This window comes from Microchirus variegatus (assembly GCF_963457635.1).
Source record: "Microchirus variegatus genome assembly, chromosome: 1".
Classification (NCBI taxonomy): domain Eukaryota; kingdom Metazoa; phylum Chordata; class Actinopteri; order Pleuronectiformes; family Soleidae; genus Microchirus; species Microchirus variegatus.
In genome coordinates, this window is record NC_139802.1 from 16,331,072 (window position 1) to 16,352,545 (window position 21,474).

At 40.3% G+C, this 21,474-nt stretch overlaps 2 protein-coding genes across 2 annotated transcripts in view; one reads left to right on the forward strand and one right to left on the reverse strand.

Moving 5' to 3' along the window:
- Positions 1 to 1,965: 1,965 nt before the first annotated feature.
- Positions 1,966 to 11,936, forward strand: LOC310928192 (grainyhead-like protein 2 homolog; the record flags this gene model as incomplete). The annotated part of the gene is made up of 15 exons (XM_083890687.1): positions 1,966 to 1,979; positions 2,845 to 3,031; positions 3,117 to 3,557; positions 3,695 to 3,753; positions 4,692 to 4,944; positions 5,101 to 5,212; positions 7,179 to 7,273; positions 8,675 to 8,833; positions 9,340 to 9,397; positions 9,646 to 9,785; positions 10,141 to 10,178; positions 10,557 to 10,648; positions 10,753 to 10,838; positions 11,118 to 11,182; positions 11,822 to 11,936. The coding sequence occupies 15 exons, from the start codon at positions 1,966 to 1,968 to the stop codon at positions 11,934 to 11,936; spliced, it is 1,914 nt and encodes a 637-aa protein (XP_083746813.1).
- Positions 11,937 to 14,656: 2,720 nt separating this feature from the next.
- ncalda (neurocalcin delta a) overlaps positions 14,657 to 21,474 on the reverse strand; it is a 51,418-nt gene continuing 44,600 nt past the window's right edge. The window contains exons 6-7 of the mRNA XM_083897967.1: positions 17,363 to 17,482; positions 14,657 to 16,781 (exon numbers count right to left, since the gene is read on the reverse strand). Coding sequence (XP_083754093.1) covers positions 17,385 to 17,482 — 98 coding nt within the window. The 3' untranslated portion in view covers positions 14,657 to 16,781; positions 17,363 to 17,384. The remainder of the gene's footprint in view (positions 16,782 to 17,362; positions 17,483 to 21,474) is intronic.

Genomic DNA, 21,474 nt, shown 5'->3' on the forward strand with positions numbered 1-21,474 from the left:
TCATTTAACCACATCTGACAACGTCGGTCAAGCAACAACGTTAGCCAACTGTAGCTAGCCGCTGTGAGTTAAGTTAAAGTTCGACGGTTGAACATAAAAAAAAAAAAACAGCGTGGTCTTAGTAAAGTTAAAAATTAATCGAACATTTCCCTGCATTTCACATTAGAGTTCCAACACAGCATGCATGCATGTTATACTACGGAGTGACGTTCATTCTAGCCGGTTGCTATCATTGAGGCTATGTTAGCAAAGTAAAACAGTAGGCTATGGGTGGAGAACAAATAGAGAAAACACGCATCCCGAAACGAATTATACATTCTTATTTAGTCAGATCCTTACCAGTGGAAAACTGTTTTAACGACAACAACGACCTCTTTCTTCTTTGTATTTGCTGATGGATCAGAAACCAGCTTTGGAGGTGCATAGCGCCGCCCATCGTGTCAGGTAGGGTATGACCATGACATTAGATAATCAATAAAATAAAATAAAAATAAACTCAACAATATGTACATATCTTTTTTTTTTAATCAAAGGATGTACTTAATAAAGTGACCGGCGTGTGTATACTTCACGTTTGACGATCTGGAATTACCATTACAGATATACATTACCTAATTTTTTGTCAAAATCATGCCACTTTTGCCATTCATGTGTATGGGGTTTGTCATTATGTATATCCTACTACATCTCAAATTCAAATGTCAGATATCTACAAACTAAGAAAACATAAAACAAAAAAAAGCTACATTTACATTTAGAGTAAATTAATGTTTTTAGACATTAGTTAAAGCCATTTAGCAAGTGTCTTGCTAGAGTAGCAGGGCAAAGTATGGAACCCACAACCTTCCAGTTGAGAGCAACTCTTACTTTTCTAAAACTAAAGTACATTTTATATCAGAAAATTACTTTTGATACTTAAGTACAGTAAATGTCATATACTTTTCACGAAAGTAATATAGACTTTAAGACTTTTATGTAAGTAATATAGATGTTTTTAAAAGAAGACTTCTTTTTACTCTAGCCTTAAACTCGCTCCTTTTAATTCCATCCTGTGTTGTGTTCTATTTGCATTTTTTAACCTCTTGCCTCGAGCCTTTTCCTATTTTATCCCACCCTGTGTTGTATTTTACTTTTTTATTTGCATCTTTTGTTTAATCTCAAAGTTAAAACAGGGTTTTTCAGACATAACACTTTTCCTTCCTTCATTCCAACCTGTGTTGTGTTTTATTGTTGTGTCAGACTATCTAAAATCTAAAAAAAAAAAAAAAAATCTTATTGTGAAGCATTTTGAGCTGCAATCCTTGTATGAAAGGTGCTATACAAATACAGTTTATTCATTACTATTCTTATTATTCATTTTATACAAAGGTGACTTCTATGGAGGATGCGACCTGGCATATCAATAAATGAATACATAAATAAATAAACAGGAATAAATAAAAAAATGTTTTACATTTATTTCTACATTTCTACATTTCTGTATTTACTGATTGATTGATATGTCAGGCCTCGTCCTCCATAGACTTCAACCAAAGTTATTTTCTGGTAAGATACTTACACTTTTACTCCTTTTCTGCCATTGGTGTGTCCACCTGTCCATCAATTTAGGTCACACCCACTCCTCCTGTGATCCACCAATAGGCAAACGATTGAACCACCTGAGCAGAAACACTCAATCGCCTTCCTTGTTTGTCCTGTGCCGCTCTCTGTACTTGACGTGACAGCGGAGGTATTTTGTGGAGATGTAGTTACGCAATATTACAGGGGACTTTATTGGCTCTCTCCACTGAGAGGTTAAATAGGACCCGCCCTCCCGAGGGCCTGTTTCCCTCAGTGTTCCACACACATACACACAAACTCACTTACCTACCTGCACCAACGAGAAAGTCCAGTTTGTGTTTGTGCTGCAGCAGCAGCAGCAGAAACAGCAGCATTAGCAGCAGAGTGAGTCCCGCAGGCAGCAGCATGGACCTGGACAGGTAGGAAACAACAAATACTGACGTTAGTCCTCATAGAGTTTGTCTCCGAGTTTGTTACAGTTTGTACAATTTCTATGTTCAACAGAAGCTTTCTTGTTGATTAAAGAACATACACGTGTATGTATTTTTTTTTTTAACATTTTAAAAAGTCATATCAACATCAGTGTTTTTAAGTGCCTGTTTATCCCGTTTGCCTTATTGAAGTTTATTGTCTATGTTTTAATAAGTTCATAATTAAACGAGCCCTTCTTTGACGTGTTATTCCTTGGGAATATGAAATAAAGTGTCTAAATAAGGAAATGCCCTGAATGTATCACAGAAACAGACATCCCTCAATATAATAATCCACACTGGATGAATATAATTGACATTGAAATTATATAATATAGTAAAAAAGGATAATTGTAGTCATATACTAAATATATTACTAAAGATTGGACTGCAATGTCAATATTAAAATAGTTTCGTGCCATCTCTCCTTTACCATGTAAAATATTTGAAAATTAAATGATTAATTATTACTAAAACCTTTATTTATCAGGGAATTCTAGTTGAGATTAAAATTAAAGATTAAAAATTTGGCAGCAACAGCTGCATAAATGACATATAAACAATAACTTTGATCAGGATCAAACGCTAACCTCTAAACTGTCTTGTCATTTAAATATTTTATATGCAAACAGTTGCTTCTCAGGTGCCTTAAATAAACACTTTACATGGGGCGAGGCATTTACAATTAGATTTGGTGAGAAACAGCCAGGGGCAAATGTTGTGTCTTGGCAGCGGCGGCTTCAGTTAATGACAGATTGGCTTTGTGGGAACAGCGCGGCTCATTGTCTCTTCCATTGTCCTGCTGTGGTCTCAGTAAACGGCTGGTGGTGATGGTGCCAAATGAAGCTCCGGCGCCCCCGGGCAGGGTGTTCTACAGCGAGGATGAGGCGTGGCGGAGTTACCTGGAGAACCCACTGACTGCTGCCACTAAGGCCATGATGAGCATCAATGGAGATGAGGACAGCGCTGCAGCTCTGGGACTGCTGTACGACTACTACAAGGTGTGGACACATGCATAACAGCCGAAGCAAGACTCAGAAAATCTTCACATATTTCATTCTAATTTGGCTTATTTTTTTCAATCAGGTTCCCAGAGAGAAGAGAGGACAAGCCACCAGTGGAGTTAAACCCACAGACCCCTCCGTCCTCAGCTCCAATAACTGTGGGAGCTTGGAAATACTAGACCACCATCTTCAGGCTCTTAGATGCTTGCCCGTCAACCTCTCCCTAAACAACAGCTCTATGACAGAACATCAGGGCTCCAAGTATGGAGCTACAGGCTTTACAGGGGGCATCAGGAGAGGAGATGGTAAAAGTGAAGGCGAGGTGGCTCTTGCTCTGGTCAAGACAGAGACCCAGGCGTCCATGGGAGTGTCCTCCTGTGCAGGGTCTTATCAAGGAGAAACCAGAGACCAGATAAGGATGGTTTATGATCAGAGCTGCTATGATTTGTCCCTGTCCGGGTATTTAAAAGATGAACAGAGAAGCACACCAGACAGCACATACGAAGATCCGGAGGAAGGAGACGTGAGTGAGCCGGGGGGGGGGGGGGGGTTGACGTAATGTCCTGCTTCACAAATAATAACCCTTTAAGCATCACATTATATAATGGGTCCTTGTCTCCTACATGTGTGTTCTGAAACCATGTATATCCTCTTTCACAGATTTATCGCAGGAGTCCTTCCTCAGGAGCTGAGGAATTCCACCACGGCACATCAGTCAGGTACGAACAGAAGCACTGAACACACTGACACTGCAAATTTAAATTCCACACAGAATGTTCTGGCGCTGACACATACGCTATTTGGCCACAGCTGTTTAAGTTTTGAATTCAGGTGTTTAAATCGGGCTTTGAGCTCGGCCTCTTATCTCCAATGAAGGAGAATCTTAACTCCTCAGCAGACCAAGACATTTTGGACAATGAGCATTGCCATGCTACGCTACAGGCATTTTTTTTGTATTCCAACATGACCGTGTCCCAGTGCACAAAGCAAGGTCTATAAAGACATGGTTTGGTGTTGAAGAACTTGACTGGGCCCACACAGAGCTCTGACCTTTGGGATGAACTGAAACAGAGATTGTGAGCCAGGCCTTCTTGTCCAACATCAGCGTCTGACCTCATAAATGCTCTCCATGAATGAATGGACACACATTCTCCATAGAAACACTTCGCACAATCTTGAGGAAAGTCTTCCAAGAAGTGTGGGAGCTGTTAAAGCTCCAGATGTGTGGAGGGGGGGGACTCTATATTAAAGTACTGTATATGTGTTTAAATAAGTCAAGACAGTCCCTGTTGGTGCCATCTTGTGCCGCCATGTTTCTACAGCAGCCTGAATGGACATGCATTCTGTGGCTACATAAACATGATTCATAATCCCACAATAAGAAGAGGGAAAACACAGGGAGAGTGGGAGAGTTGAGAAAGAGTGTTCACGTCCTTTCGGGTATGTGCAAAGGCCACGGTAGTTCCCTGACACACTTTGGGAAATGGAGGGCTTGAGCAGAGGACACACTGTCTCACCATGATGTGTCATTCATTCTTACTCACTAGCTGCTAAAGTGTTGTAGAAACAAATAACGGCAGAATAATAATAGCGCTGACGCTGGGCCAGTACTGCAGTGAATATTTACTGTACAGAAACAGTGCCTCTGTTCCCACAGTGACAGCATCCAGTACAGTCTGGACGCCAGCATGTCGCTGCGGCCGGGAGAAGGACCCATGGCGTATCTGAACCGAGGCCAGTTCTACTCTTTGACGCTGTCTCAGAGCCGCTCCAGCTCTTCCCTACATCAGCCCAGAGGCAAAGTGCGGGTGAGTGGACTGATGCCATCACAGGGGCCTGGTGGGAGCCCATCCAGTAATGAGCAATGCACCTTGGGAGTCTCTGAGCTGCAGCGTGACAGTATTGTTCAGGTGAGGGAGGGGAGAGTGTAGCAGGAGAGGTTAACATTTCTGTCGTTAACTTTATTAATGGGCAGCGCAAAACCTAGTGTTCAACGTTGTTTATTTTTGCATCACGTTTGTGATTGTTGTCGTTTTGGCCTGATGACGCTTTATGTCGCACTGCAGAGTGTCATCATGGTTGTTTTCGGGGAGGACAAATGCAGGGACGAGCAGCTCAAGAATTGGAAATACTGGCACTCGCGTCAACACACTGCAAAACAGAGAGTGCTTGATATCGGTAAGTTTTACATTTTTTAATGTTAGAAAACATTAGTTTAGTGAAATGTTTACACCATAGGGGAACACTGAGACTGTCTTTCACCATTCTTCATGAGCTGAAATGTTTTGGTGGGTGTATTTTAATGCCTTAACCTTTTAACCTTTTAACACGAGTAACCCGCATTACCGTAATAACACAGCGGTTTGTGCTATGGGAAAAATGTCAATGGTTTCTGAAAGCCAAGAAATCGCACTTCAACTTCCAACATGCGATAATTACAGTAATGTCACTCACGCTGTTGCAGGAAGCTGGTGAATCAGCATCTTTGTCACCAGAAAGGAGAGAATTTGAAAAAACGCCTGGACAGTTTCCAATTTTTTAGCCTGTTTTTGGATATTGAGACTGAAATTTAACACACAAAATCTGGTGTTCATGTACAATTAGTGTTTTTCCTAAATAAAACAATTTGTTTTTCTTACAACACGATGAGCAAACTGGACAAAAGCTAGGGAGAAAAAAATTGTCCATCTCTTTGGATAAAGTCTCCGTTCATGTTTTCAGGCTGGTGACTCAGATCTGGTCTTTTCAGTATATGGTCCTAGATCAGATATGCATCATACCCGATATGAGGCCATGTGACATGAATGAGAGGAGTGAGGAGTGTCGCTGTCTTTGCCCGGCACGGACATCATCGATCTTCATCGTGGGAAGAATGGGGACAACAACAATAGATTCGAGTGCTGTCCTGCAGAGCTAAATCTCACTCACAAATTGGCTGCGAGAGCATCTGTTTCTGAATTCCCCCGATCAGGGAATCAGTAAAGTCACATCTTATCTTGTATTACATATCTCCTGTTTGAATAACATTGTTTGTTGTCGATGACGCAGGCAAAAAGGTATTTGTGCGCATACGCGTCATTCGAGAGGGCAAAAAAACTGTGATCTGTAATGAATCAGATTTTAATCAGATTTGAATAATGTGGCTGACCTCTCTTCTGCAGTACATGACGTGGTCAGCTGTGTGACTGCACTAACCAAATCTGAGAAGGCTGGAAGAGTAAGAATAATAACATTCAGTGGATGTCTTTATGAGGTCCTGGTGGGAAATGGGCCTAGAATATTCAGTGCTGAATATCAATAGTTAACCACAGAACCGTGTCAGTAAAGAGACGCTAAAGCTCCAGGAAGCCTCCGACAGAATCCTGTCACTCGATTTGAATAACTGTCAGTCCTCCGGTGGATTCTCGCAGGAGTTCAGCGAGGAGCGAGCCAGTGGGCTGACATTTGCATAGACGTGAACAGGGAGGAGTAGGTTGGGGCGTGGACTAAGGCCACATCCTGGATGATCACGAGGCAAGACTCAACCTGTGCGTTCACACTTGGAGGAATGAGCCGACCATTTCAGACAGACTCCCTCTTTCTCTCTCTCTGTCTGTCTGTCTGTCGAAAACTCATGGCGGTTGGAAATGATCCTGCATAATTCTTTCAATCTCCATTTGTTTGTCAAAATTAATCTGTGAAAAGATTCCGGATTAGACTTATAATGATACCTCCATCCATCCAGCTGTTGCCAACCACTTTATCCTGAGCTTCACAGGGGGGCTGCTGGTGCCAATCCCATCTGACCCTGGATGGGTCACTTTAGATAACTATAGATTTAAATGATGCTGATTATACAGAGAAACACAGATTCAAGTGTCAGAACAGTCTCCTCACAGCTACTGATACTCAAGTACTGTACATAAGTACAGCTTTTATTTCAGTTTTAACTCATTTGAAGGAAATTAAATCGACTTGATAACTACAGTTTCTTCACCGCTGATAGTTTTGCGTTTTTGCGAATATTTAAAAAAAAAAAAAAAAAATGGAATGGAATCTAATTAATGGGTCCCTGAATATTCATCGCCAACTGTATTTGACACTGTATGAATGTAGTCAAATAGCATTGCATTACAAACAGTCTTCTCTGATCTTTCACATGCAGCCGACTACAAGGAGAGCTTCAGCACCATCGGGAATGTGGAGGAAATCGCTTACAATGCAGTGTCTTTCACGTGGGACATCAGTGAAGAAGCCAAGGTAAAAAAAACTAACAATAATAGTATTAAAAGAGCCATTTTTGTCCCTTCTCCACCCAAATGAATGCAATCTGGTCCATAAAATGAGTTTTTAGAAGTTTTATATAGATATAGATAAACTATATCTATATATAAAACATGGTTGCAATTATGCAATCTAAAAAGTACATCGAAAAATTACTCTTGATGTGTACGTCCTCATGTACAAATGACTTCATATAAGTGCGGGGAATGTCTCTCCACATTTCAAACACAAGTTTGTCGTGTTCTGGGGTGTTTTCAATATCATATTTGACGTAGACGAAGGGCGTGGCGCATGTTTTAGTGGACGAAATATTAAACAACTTTCATTTATCCCAAAAAATGAATGAAGGGAAGAAACAAAGCTGCAGGGAGTCACTGCAGAGGCATTGAAGAGCCACAGGTTACAGATCCCTGCCCTCGCACCTTATCCTCCTAACCTTAAAACCAGGTCTTAACCCTGAAAAAGCCCTTTAAAAAAACAAAGTTAAGTTATTACATTTTTGTGGGACCTCAGAAAGATAATAAATACAAGTACACACAGAGATGGGTAGAGATTGTGTGGAGGTGTGATTGTGTAGGGGTGTGTAGTGTAGGAGGCTCGTTTGTGCTTCAGGCCTTCCCAGCAATCAGCCCTCACCTCTGCAGGTCCAAACACGACACTGTTGATGCTTTTGTAGTGGGAAAATGATTGTTGAGCCATGGAGAGGAATCTCTACCGTTATCTGTCTCCGCCGACCTATTGCTCAGGCTGTCGGTCTCGTTTGACTGGAACAGTTGTTGAGAATTAGTGTCAGATTAAATGCTTTGAGATTAAACAAAACATCACAGCTCTCAGGAATATGTACATAGTATTGTTTACTCACGTTTATAGTTTGACCTGGTTTTTTTTTTAATTCTATTTTCTCAAGTAACCACGCGAACCACACCTCCACAGTATTTAGAACTTGCTGTGTGTTTCTAATAAAGTGAGGGAGAATATAAGACCTCTGGCGATTAAATGTTTCAGTACTGAAGCCACACACGAGGCAACGCCTCCTCAGCTGAAGTCATTTTACACTTCTTACAGCCCTTATGTTCATTTATTGGTTGTCTGAAAACATAAGTATTAATCCTGATAAAAATGGAAATGTGTCACTGCCAAATGAGCAAGTAACGCTTCGATTCATATGTGATATCTTCAGAACTTGTAAATGAAAAGAAACTCACAAAATATCCGACCATTCTGATGTGGCATTCCAAAATAAAATAGCAGAATTGACTATATTGAATATAACTGAATAAAGGTAAATTCTGCAGTCCGTCATAAAGCAAAGTGGAGGCTGGCTTTACTGCACTGTTTTAAATGACAGTGTTCCCTTGTTGTGTTTGTGTTTCCCAGGTCTTCATCTCGGTGAACTGTCTGAGCACAGACTTCTCCTCGCAGAAGGGCGTGAAGGGCATGCCTCTGATAATCCAGATCGACACCTACAGCTACAACAGCGGCAGCAGAAGACCCATCCACAGAGCCTACTCTCAGATCAAGGTTTTCTGCGACAAGGTGACAAAACGCTGCTTGTGCACGATTAGCTTTTTGGTCTTTACTTTCACCACTTTATAAAAAGACACAGTGACATCGCTGTCTACGACTTCAAAACTGGACTTCAGATACATACGAGTGATGTCACCACTTGATTTGAGCCTGAAATACACACAGTGCTTAACATATGCACGATGACAAATGTTCCGCCCAGAGCCACAGCTGCCCTGTATTAACAGCATTGCTAATTATTGGGCGGGGCTAATAACTGACGGAACAAACTTCTATTAGGTCATCTCTTGTCGGGTTTAACGTACACGAATGGAACTTGGTACACACGTTCGGTCGGGACAGTCAAAAACGTCGGTGACGACTTTCCCGTGAATCCAACAGGAAGGCCACCATCTTGGAATGAACGTCAAGTCGGAGGCAATTTTGGCATTTCTCACCAATGGTATTTATAAAAGAACTTGTCAAGGACGAGTGTTCCTAAAGCATATTCTCTGTCCCCCCTTATGTTTCTGCAGGGTGCTGAGCGTAAGCTTCGTGATGAGGAGAAGAAACATCTAAGGAGGAGAGTAAAAGGTAAAAAAACCCCAACAAAAACAAACCCAGAACATACTCCTCCTTTTCTTAATTTAAGGTTAATTTAGTCGGCACTCTGCCCAGACAAGGTTACAAAGCACTTTCCATGACATAATGAAATTGATTGAATGGAACTGTGACGACTGCAGGTGTAATCAAATCTTGTCGTGACTGTACGTGGAGCGGTTACCTGGCAACAGATGCTGAGCTCTCTCTGTCTGTCTGTCTGTCCGTTGTGTCTGGTTCAGGGAAAAATGGCAGCTCAGGGCCAGGCTCTCCTCTTAAGAGGACTGACGGCACACTGTTCAAAACCATGACGGACCTGGACACTCAGCCTGTCCTCTTCATTCCTGATGTCCACTTTGGAAACCTACAGAGAGCAGGACAGGTACGAGACCGGCATGACACACACACTGATGAAAAATGTTTTTTCAAAATAAGTATTAAATTATAAATAAGTGTTTGTTTCAATATGGGATGATAATTAGATTACAATTAAAAATCAACAATATTTATGATGCAAAATTAATCTGTAAATAAAAATTACAGAAATAATATTAATTAGGATCTTTGTGATGATGTTTCATAGAATTTCAAAATAAAAGTGAAAAAAAAAAGATTCTAACCATAAAACCAGGTCTTAACTCCCAAAAAGCCCCTTAAAAGAAGTGAGAACCAGCCAAAACGAACACCCTGGTTCAGTGTGGTTCATTTTTTTACTCATGACTTTTATTCATTTGCAGGTGTTTGCTTTAAACACAGAGGAGGTGGACAGAAATGGGTGAGTGTTGCTCTGTTCACTCCACACCACTGCTGTTTTTCCTCTAAATGCACACGTGTCACTTGACTGCGTCATGTGTGTAAAGACTCTTTAGTCCATGTTCAGCAGACTGAAGGGACATCGTCAAATCTTCTCAGGCAGACTGACCACACACTGTGACTTGCAAATGATTAAATTGTGTGTTAATTTGTGTTTAAAACGTTTTTCTGATTCGTATTGATCTTCATTTGAGCCCTCTTCTGATTTTAATCCCAACATTTTTTTTTTTTTTTTAAATAAGTGGGCCTTTAATAACCAAGGGCATATGTTTGCATATGAATGGTGTCACTCAATATGTTCTCAGGTGAGTAAAAGTTAGTGTGTGTGTGTGTGTGTCAGGAGTGCTACGGTGAAGAGGTTGTCATGTGTCGCCGATGAAGATTTGTGTCCACCTGAGTCCAAGAAGTCCAAGTTAGACCATGAAAGAAAAGGTTTGTTGCACTGGAGTAAAACATTGTCACATCTTTATCTTTATAAATTTTCCTTAGCCGTCTTTAATCACAATACTTTGTTTTCCCCTTAAACCCTCCATCAGTTCTTCTGTATGTGAGGAAGGAGTGTGATGAAGTGTTTGATGCCTTGATGCTGCAGAGCCCGACCCTTAAAGCACTGATGGAGGCAGTGAGTACTGAGGAGTTTATAGTAATGTTATTTTTCATGACTGACTCTAGGGCTTTTTCTCCACTGTATATACAGTTAGGTATGTACATATTTGGCAGTGATTAAACTGCTGTGGTGCTTCATCCTTATGGTATTTTGACCAAAGCATGTCCCAGACATGTTCATTAGGACACCAGGGAACTAGGTTAACTTGGAGAAATAGGGTATAATATGTCCCCTTTAAGTGTATAAACTTGTAGTACATTGTCAGTACATGTAAAATACACTTTTCTTCCACAGATCTCAGAGAAATATGCACTGCCTGTTGATAAGATGGCCAAAGTTTACCAGAAAAGCAAAAAAGGGTGAGTTCACTTCTTAAGAGACGGAATCATAGGTTGTTAGATTAGAAACTACACTACACAGTTGCAGCACGGAATGACTCTGCACGTTTTTAGGGGCCTATTCCATTAGTGTTTTGAGGTTCCAAGCGAGCTGAACTGATACTGTACGTGACGTCGTCGATGGAAGAGTCACGAGTGCGAAGTCCGACACAAGAATCAAACCGAACAATGTCGGACTGTAGATCAGTTAAAAAGACTTAAAAATCCTGTTAATCGTCAACATTTAGCTATGAAATATGTAAAATCTCAACACTGAAAAGAGGAGTCGGGTGTATTTAGATACAGCACTGCCAAAATCTTGAGCGGTCCGTCTGCGCTCAGGTAATGCGGGAAGTACTGAACTAATAATAACTTTTTAATTAATTGATTCTAATGATTCAGTTACACCAAAAACAACTGCTTTACAAGTCACTCATCACTAGTTTGTTTGTGCTGTGATGACTCCGCCATGTTGAGGAGGTACTATAGTAATGGAAAACCATACCAAATCCGTAAAGTTGAGCCGTGCTGTGCCTGTGTAGTGGGAAAACTGCCACAAGTCGCCCTCTAGTGGCCAACTGTGACTTCCCAGTCTTCATACTCCATTGTTGTCATCATCAGGGTTCTGGTGAACATGGACGACAACATTGTCCAGCACTATTCCAACGAGGACACCTTCACCCTGACCATCGAGAGCTCGGCCGACTCCTTACGCGTGACTCTGTCAGAGATCTGACACGTGTGTAAAAATATTTGTGAATATTGGCAGTATTTGACGACGCTGACCACACGTCCTCAGGCACCAGGAAGACAGGCCGAATGTTGAAAATGTATGGATATTTTTTGTGCGCGGTATCTTTCTTGGATGACGACATTTATGAGTCTTTTTTTGGCTCATAGTATTCACTTCCTGACACAAGGTCACCTCAAAGCAGCCTGCTGTGGTTTAACAGGAGGAAGATGGAATGTGACTCACTCAGAACAGAGACTTCTGGTTCCTCCTTCATTCTTGTCATTTTCATCTTCCAGGAGCTGTTAATGATTTGATCAGAGCCACTCTCTCTGTCACTCAGCAGTTCAGGGTACAGACAGAATTGTATTTGAATGAGTACCTGGTGTTAAAATAGGTTATTTGTCTTTTTGTTGTCTCACAATCTGTAAATTAGGTCATTATGTCCGCTCCTGTTCACTGATGGCTGTCTTCATGCGTCATGCTCAACGATGTACAGTTTGTTTTGTTTTTTAAGTGAGCCAATAAATATAGTTTTATGTCAACCCTCTTAAAAGCCTTTATTCTGATGTCTAACATCACTTTTATTTGTTTAATCAAAACCTTTGGGTTTTTGCATCCAAGGTCAAATTTACAGTTACTTCCACGTCGGGTTTCAGTTTAGTTTTAAAAAGCTGACACAAAACAGTCATTAACATTAAAACTATTTTAATATTGACATACATTCTGAAAACTGTGTTAATGAAGGTATAATACGCAGCTACTGTGGTATAAATAATAATGAGCTTGTGAAGTTAATACACTGTGTGTTACATCCTATTTTTTTGTTCCAGCTCAAACTGTACAACAAAATAAATAGAATGCGGTGAAAAGCCGAAGATCACGGTTAACGTGCGCGTACGATGCGATCCGATGCTCGAATGCGATTTTCATCCGACCATAAGTGAAATGATTAATCGATGCATTCCCCTGTGTAAACACGACATGCGATTAAACTGAAACTCGGCCCGATCCCAAAAAATACATCGCACGAGTGAAAAAAATTCCACTCAAAATGGGCCCAAAGATCGCATAGTGTCTGGCCATCTTACATCAAGGTACCTGTGAGAGAATCTGGCCAATGACAGGAGATGACAGTTCAGTTATTAGAGCGCCCCCTACTGGTTGTTTCACTGCAACTGCTCAGTCTGCAGGTCCTTTCAGTGGAAAGACGGCAACTCCAGTGCCTGAAAAGACGTGAAAAGTAAAATGGATAATTATTATATTTATATAAAAAGACAAAAAGCGTAAGAGTCTAAAACTATGTTTCTCAAACTGGGGTTCGTGTACCACCAGCGGTACGCAAGCTTCCTCTGGTGGTACCAGGGTATGTGATCGGAGTGGAGCTGAGGAATAGAAAATGAAACCAATAACATTGAATCACCTTGTCTCTCGCTCCATCTTAGTCTAAATTGTCGATACCAAAACTCGAACTGATGATGTTCTCAAATGTCTCATTTTGAAGGCAAACCAGCATTATTCTGTTTTAATGATGTCCTCGTCATATGCTGGAAGGAAAAGAGAATATATTCACATTTAAGCAGCTGAAAAATTAACAGAAAGAGCTTGTTTTAACTTTAAAGGAAAAGCCCAAACCAAAATCAATCAATAATCAAAATAGTTGAACAGTCCATTATTCTATATTTTTCTGTATTGTAGCGTGTACAGGCACAGTCGTATCCATTTACACAATCAAGCAGACACCACAGGAATGCTTGCACACAATAATTTGTAAATTTAATCTTTGCCTTTTTAAAGTTGATCCAAAAAAAGAAAAAGAAAAAGAAAAAGAAATCCTGTTCACGAAATACAGAATACCATACAAAACCTACAAAATGCAACAATTACAAACATTTTTGTTCAACAGATAACAATCGTATAGTATAAATTTACACAATACTGTTTTTGTTTTTATTTGGCACAAGATGCTATTTTTTTGTGTTTTTTAACAGAGATGTTTTTTTCTTAACCGACAGCTTTAAAAAAAAAAAGAAAAAAAGAAGAAGAAGCAAATCCTAACATTTCAGTAAAAGCTACGCGTTGTGTATCATCAGTGTCAGTGCGGTAGTCGTGATTCTCGCCGTGTTCGTCTTATTTTGCCCTCTCTTTACAAAATAACAGCAGTTATTCAATAAAAACATTCAAATCTACTCTACTTAGCAATCAATACAGTAAGTGACACGGCTTTGCTGAGTCATGGTGAAGGACACAGCTGCGCTCCTGCTTCCTTATTACTACGTTTACATGGATTCCAATAATCTGATTACTAATCTCAATCTGAATAACATACCCCGCCCCCCTGTTTCTGTGCTCATTCTGCAGGTTTCTATGATGCGATGCTAATAACACGTTAAAGGTGCAGTGTGTAGAATTTAGCAGCATTTATCAAAGTTGTATGAGATGCTCCTCATCTCCTGGATTACTTTGACCGCAGGTGTGAATGTGTGTGTGTTTACCCTGCGATGGACTGGTGGCACATCCAGGGTTGTGACCCCCCCCTTTCACCCCGAGTCAGCTGGGACTGGCTCTGCCTCGCTGCAACTCGGTAGAAGACGAGTTTGCCTAATTTACACACTGGACCTTTAAATAATAAAAGTATATAACAACTAGTTTTACAGCATTTAAATACAACTGGATTTGCTCCCCCCCCCCCCACCTTTACTCTGTCCCCCATTTTGTGACATAAGGCTCCTCTCCACTGATGCTTAGTAAATATTGTAATGTATGTGATTTGGTGCTACACATATAAAAAGCGATTTGATTATTTTCAGTCTATAACGTTATGAATAACATCTACAGTGCACCCACTGCTGTGGGAACTCAAATTGGACTCTATAATCTGATGAAGACATATGTTGGCCACTTTATTAGGTACACCTGTTCTTATGCAAGACGAGCTGCCGAGATTCAAACAGACTATAAGAGCAAGAGGGGGAGGAAAATACGGGCGATTTGAGCGCCTTTGAACGTGGCACTGATGTTGGTGCCAGACAACCAACCTCTAATCTGTTAGGATTTTCATGCACAGCCATCTCAGTTTAGAGAGAGAAGACAGAGAGGGAGAAAAAAAGATCCAGTTTGTTGCAGTATGACAAGGTATGAAGACGACCATCTCAAACCTCGAAGCAGATGAGCTACAGCAGGTAAGGGGACGACCACACACAGGACAATTCATTACGTAACACATGATAACCTAAAGAAGTGGCCGGTGAATATAAAAGTGTCCATGAAAAAGTTGAAATACGCCAAGATTTTCAGATTACAGTACTCGGGGAAAGTTTCTTCATCGGGTTAATATCAGAATGTTGTAATCCATGTAAAGACAGTGTCTTGCTGCAGGTGGAGAAAGGAGGAGACGTGAGACAAAAATGTACTTATTCTAAACTATGAATGTATATATATGTCGTTTTGTACTTTTTTCGAGCCGCAGATAATGATCTCTCAAAGACTCTCGGCGTGTCTTTATCAACTGTTACGTGTCTCAGCTTCGGCTGTCCACACTGCATCCCTAATGCCGACGTACAACAATAGGACCACACAGGCAGCCTGGACACAATGCTGTCAGTCACATCCATGAACACGAGCCAAGAAAACACACACACACATGCGCACGAGTCACATGCATATGTAATATTTAGTCTACAGACCGCTGTACCCAACTGTCCCGACGACCGATTCAACATGCAGCATTTCAACACACCTGAACGTGAAGACGTGTTTGTTCTTCACGTTAAAAAAAAAGGAAAAGGAAAAAAAGAGAGTTGCATGCTTGATATCCCGCAACAGCTAAAATACACCGACAGGTTTTTCTTTTCATCTATTATTATTATTATGATTATTATTATTTCACATTTGTTATGAACTAAGCATTCTGGACTATGTAAATTTACAAATGGAAGTTGCACTTTAAAATATCTACACTACTCAAAACACTTTTAAAAGACTAGTTTTTACCTAAAAGACCGAGGGGCAGGTGACACCGCGTCTCTAAACCGCTCCGTCAAAGTCGATCAGTGACACTTAAACCAGACCAAACTACTGATGAGGGTGAATATGCATAGTCGCATAAATATGACATTGTCCTCGTCGTCGTTCCGGCACAAAAATAATAAAACCAAAAAAAAAAAACTACAGAGTTTGCAAAAAAACACAAACATGCGTACACATTCTCACAGTAGAAAAAGAGGAAAAACTAGAAGCGGTACTCGTTCCGAGTGAAGTCCTCTCTGTAGATGAAATGATCGCACCTACAGCGCGACCTGTAACTACACAACATCACCTCTCTCTCCTGTCGTCTCATGCACACACACACAAACACACTGTGTCTATGATACACGTTAGAGTGACAGAGGCTTGATGAGCTGCAGCCTGCGAGGGCACAGTGAGCCAAGCAAAGACACGAGATATATATATATATATACATATATATATATATATATATGTATATATATATATATACACACACATATATAATCACAACATACTGTGGACCTTCTTTATACTCTGACATGCCTATAGGAGAACTGAGGGGGTCCGTTTACAATCAGTGGGGTAAGAAGAAAACCTGATGCGGGTTCGGGAAAGTCTTCATGTTCTGTCTCTGTGAGGGTCTGGAAGTTTGAATTAAACAAAAAAACTGGAGGAAGCAGCTCCTGTGCCTGTCTTTGAAGACCTCAGTGCAAATTGAAAGGCCCGTCTTCTTCATCATCATCTTCATCGTCATCATCATCATCTCCCTCATCATCATCATCCTTCATCATCAGTCTGCTCCATGGTGGAGAGTAAAGGGCATTAGAGTCACCTAAACAAGCACTGCAAAGAGGATAAGGAGATGATCAGTGATGACACTCATGCTCGTTATTTCTTTACACCTTTAAGAGTCCAGTGTTTAACATTTTAGGATGGCTTACAGGCAGAAATTAAGTATAGTTACTTAAGGTAGTGTATAACTTGAATGTGAATTAATATTGATGTGTATTTTATTTGAGTAAACATACTTTTCTTTACAGATCTCACAATTTTCTGTAGGTTCAAAAACAAGCTTTTTAAATATATGTATATAAACACATACATACAGTATAATACTCTACTATGCTCTGTGAATAACAGGTTCATTTAGATTATGTTAAGAGGGTGACATCTGTTGGTCTCACAGAAAAATACAACTATTACAAACCAGTGGATGATGAATCATCACAGTGGCTGCTGATTTAGAGCATAATTTAATTTGATCATAACTTGAATTAATGTATTTAACTGATGAGTAATGCTTTCTTTAATTGACTGTCCATCATCAGTGCCTGAACTAATGACGTCCACATCATACGGCACACATAACACATTAAAAGGATAAATAGTTGTGTATTACAGTAGCTGTTGACTGTGAAACCTACAGGTTTTGAAGGTGCCTCAGGTTTAGAACTGTCCTGCACTGCTGGGGTCACACTGCAACAGGCGGACGATGGACGGGTCACTCTTGGCTCCTTTGATGAACTCCTCCAGGGACAGTTTGCCTGAAACACAAATGATGGTTTGTAAATGTCTAAACTCAACAGCTGAGCGTAAAGACAGAAATTGATCTTTATTCTCATTCGAAAAACATATTTTTTTTTGATCAAGGTATTTTTATTTAGTTTTACAAGTTATAGTTTACAATTTAACATAAGTTCAACAGAACACACAGGAAGAAAAAACAAACAAATCGTAAATCCCATCGCCCAATCCCCCACAAATACCAGACATACAAAGTACACAGTGTGAAATACATAGTTCAATATACAGAACTCATATAGCCAGATAACAAAAAACAAACAAACAGTAACTATAACAAAAAAGAGATACAATAATAAAGATGACTGAGGACAACAACAGAGGATTACAGTACTATATTGTCTGCTTCCATATCTTCAATAAACATTAAGAAAGGCTGCCATATGTTATAAAATTTTCTAGTAGACCCCCTGATTGTGTATCTGATCTTCTCCAACTTGATATGGGACATGATTTCCCGGACCCAATGACTGTATGTTGGAGGTGCTGGATCTTTCCATTTCAATAATATCAGTCTCCTAGCTAGGAGAGAGCAGAAAGCCACCATAATTCTTTCCCACGTCTCTAGATGGGAGTCTATCCGAGTTACACCAAAAAGTGCAATAAATGGAGACGGTGCCAGCCTTTTCGCAAAGATCTTAGAAAAGGTCTCAAAGATGCGCTGCCAGAAAGTGCCAAGCTTTGGACATGTCCAAAACATGTGTAGGAGAGTGGCTGGATCTCGCCCGCATCTATCACAAGTGGGGTCTATATCAGCATTGATCTTAGAGAGTTTTACTTTAGACCAGTGCAGACGATGTACAATTTTAAACTGAATGACAGCATGTCTAAGACAGATGGAAGATGAAAAAATTCCCTGTATTATTTTGTGCCAAATGTCGTCTGTGATTTGCTCATTTAAGTCTGTCTCCCATTTATTTTTGAGGAGGTCCAAAGGCATCAAGTTATGAGAATATAGTATTTCGTATATTGTGCTAATAGTTCGTTTTCTGACTAGTTTACAATCAAAAATTGAATCCAACAGGCCAGCTGGAGGACGTAAGGGAGAACATATAAAGTTTGAGAATACAAAATTCCGAAGTTGCAGATATCGATAAAAATGTGATTTGGGAATGTGATATTTTTGTACCAACTGTTCAAAGGAGGCAAAGCTGCCGTCAATATACAGATCAGACAGTGATACCATACCTCTTCTGGACCACATATCAAAGACCCCATCTATTAATGATGGGACAAACATATGATTCAGTGTAATTGGGGCAGTCTGAGAAAGATCTGTAAGTGCAAAGGATCTTCTGAATTGGTTCCAGATCTTGATTGAGTGCAAAACAACAGGGTTAGAGGTAAAGTTAGAAATGGGCTGTGTAAATGGCAACTTAGAACACAATAAGGCTTTTAAAGATGTGGAATTTACAGATGCCCCCTCCAGATTTAGCCATTCAATGTCAGTGTTATCATTATCGTTATCCATCCAATATAACAGTACTCGAATGTTAACCGCCCAATAGTAATACAAGAAATTAGGGAGTGCCATTCCTCCCATTGAGCGAGGTCTCTGAAGTACACTTCTTTTTATCCGGGGTGGTTTTTTATTCCAAATGAAACTTGATATCTGATTATTTAATTTTGTAAAAAAAGATTTAGTTAAGAAGATGGGAAGACACTGAAATATATATAAAAACTTGGGCAGTATATTCATTTTTACTGTATTAATTCTTCCACCCAGAGATAGAGGCAGGGGATCCCATCGTTCGATATCCTGATTTAAGTTTGATAACAGGGGCTGATAGTTAACAGCATAAAGATCTTTATGTTTATCTGTAATCCATATGCCGAGGTATTTGAATTTTTTGGGGCTAATTTTAAAGGGGAGTGAATTTAAGGATGTCTCATCATTACTAGTGCCAACAGGCATCAGCTCACTTTTTTGAACATTGACCCTGTAGCCGGATAGTTTGCCAAATTCTTTTAGTAAGACCATTAGCTTAGGAAGACTCAAAAGGGGTTGTGATATATATAGTAGCATGTCGTCCGCGTAAAGCGAGACCTTGTGCTCCTCCCCTGCTCGGTGAATTCCTCTGATATCAGTATTTTGCCTCAGAGCTAAAGCTAGTGGTTCCATTGCAACCGCAAAAAGAAGCGGTGACATGGGGCATCCCTGTCTTGTACCACGTTTAAGCTCGAAGAAAGGGGACAAATTATTATTAGTACGAACAGCAGCCACCGGGGAAGTATATAAAAGTCTGATCCATGATATGAATTTATTGCCAAATCCAAACCTCTCCAGTGTGCTGAAAAGGTAGCCCCACTCCACCCGGTCGAACGCCTTTTCAGCATCAAGTGAGAGGACGACCTCTGGCACACCAGGTGGAGAGGGGCTTCGAAAAACATATTTGAAAGGATTACTGTGATATATTTGTGCAGATCTGGGACAAACAAATATTTTCTCTTCAAATTGCAGGAGCTGCAATATTAGCTAACGCCAAAATGTGTCAACATATCATTTTAGACGAATAATTGTCTTGATCTATACACATACCTCATTCTACAGTATCACACAGTAATCCTTTTAAATATGTTTTTTTGCAAATGAAAATGAGAATAATGAGGAAAAATCTCCATTCCCATAAATGAGATCTGACCAACAGGTGGCAGTGTTGAGAGGGCTGGTGTCTGTCCCCACTGCCTCTACTCATGGTTTAATTAGACAGAAGAGAGACATTTCCAAGTCCAGGTGAACACAATCCTTCTCACTTTGTGCTCCTGTCATTTTACTCTTTTCATTTACCTCCCATGACTTACTCCATCTCCTCCCACCCACTCGTCCTCCTCTACACCTCCTCTTCCTTCTGCTACATTAGTCACTCGCGTCTCATTGTCCATCTTACTTTATCCCACCTTGTTTCTGAGTTTCCTCTGCTCAGGAGAGTGTGAGTGTGCTTTTTGAGCACACTCTGTACGGTTGTGTGTGTGTGTGTGTGACGAGAATCACACATCAAGTGTGAATTGTGGTGATGGGGAACAGCTGCTTCAGACTGGAGATTTCCTCTGTGATTATTAATCAGGCTGCTTCATACAGAGACAAAGATTACAGGCCTGTTGACCACATGACGGCAATCAACCGTTCAAAACATCCACATTTTAAAGGTCTCTTTCCCTCAATCAATCAATGATGTCTTCCACATTATTTAAAAAGTGATTTCAACCAGTTTAAAAATCACAATTATCTTCTAAAACGTGGTGATGTAGATTCTTCCGAGCAGAAGAATTAATGTTTTAATCATGTTAATGATATAATAATATATATTTGGGACTGCGCTAACTGGGACATCACAATGCGATAAATTCCTGGAATTGTTGTCTCGCGGAGCTCCACTTTGTCCATAAAACATGTGAGAGTGCTGGTGAGGGCAACGGCATCCGAAAACCGGAAGTCCGCGAAAAGTTCTATTCTTGGCTCCACAGTGCAGCACGAAGTCCTACACAAACTTTCAGCCTCAGAGGATTTATCTGTCCAGTGGATACATGTTATATACGACGGCAATGTGTCTGCTAGAGCCTTGTAAATGATCACTTTTCCAAATGCTAACTGCTGTTAGCTCCCAGTAGCCTGTCCCTTAAGTTTCGTTTTACTTTTTTTATTTTTTTTTATAAAAGAGATACTACTAAACAGCGCAAGGTTAACTTGGAGAAATAGGATATAATATGGGACTTTTAAAGCAGCATGTATTGGTTTTTGAGTGACATCAGTGACACAGAGCACTCTGCTGTTAAAGAACCGGAAACCGCAGTCGTCTGCACGCGTTTCAACAGCTGATCTATATGTGTGACATATGCAATTGCAATCAATCACTTAATCAGGAAGTGAAGTGAAGCTCTCATATCAGGCTGCTCCCTGATGCAGGACTTTTCAGGACCAATTTCCTCAAATCAAGGGACTGATTGTGCTGACACA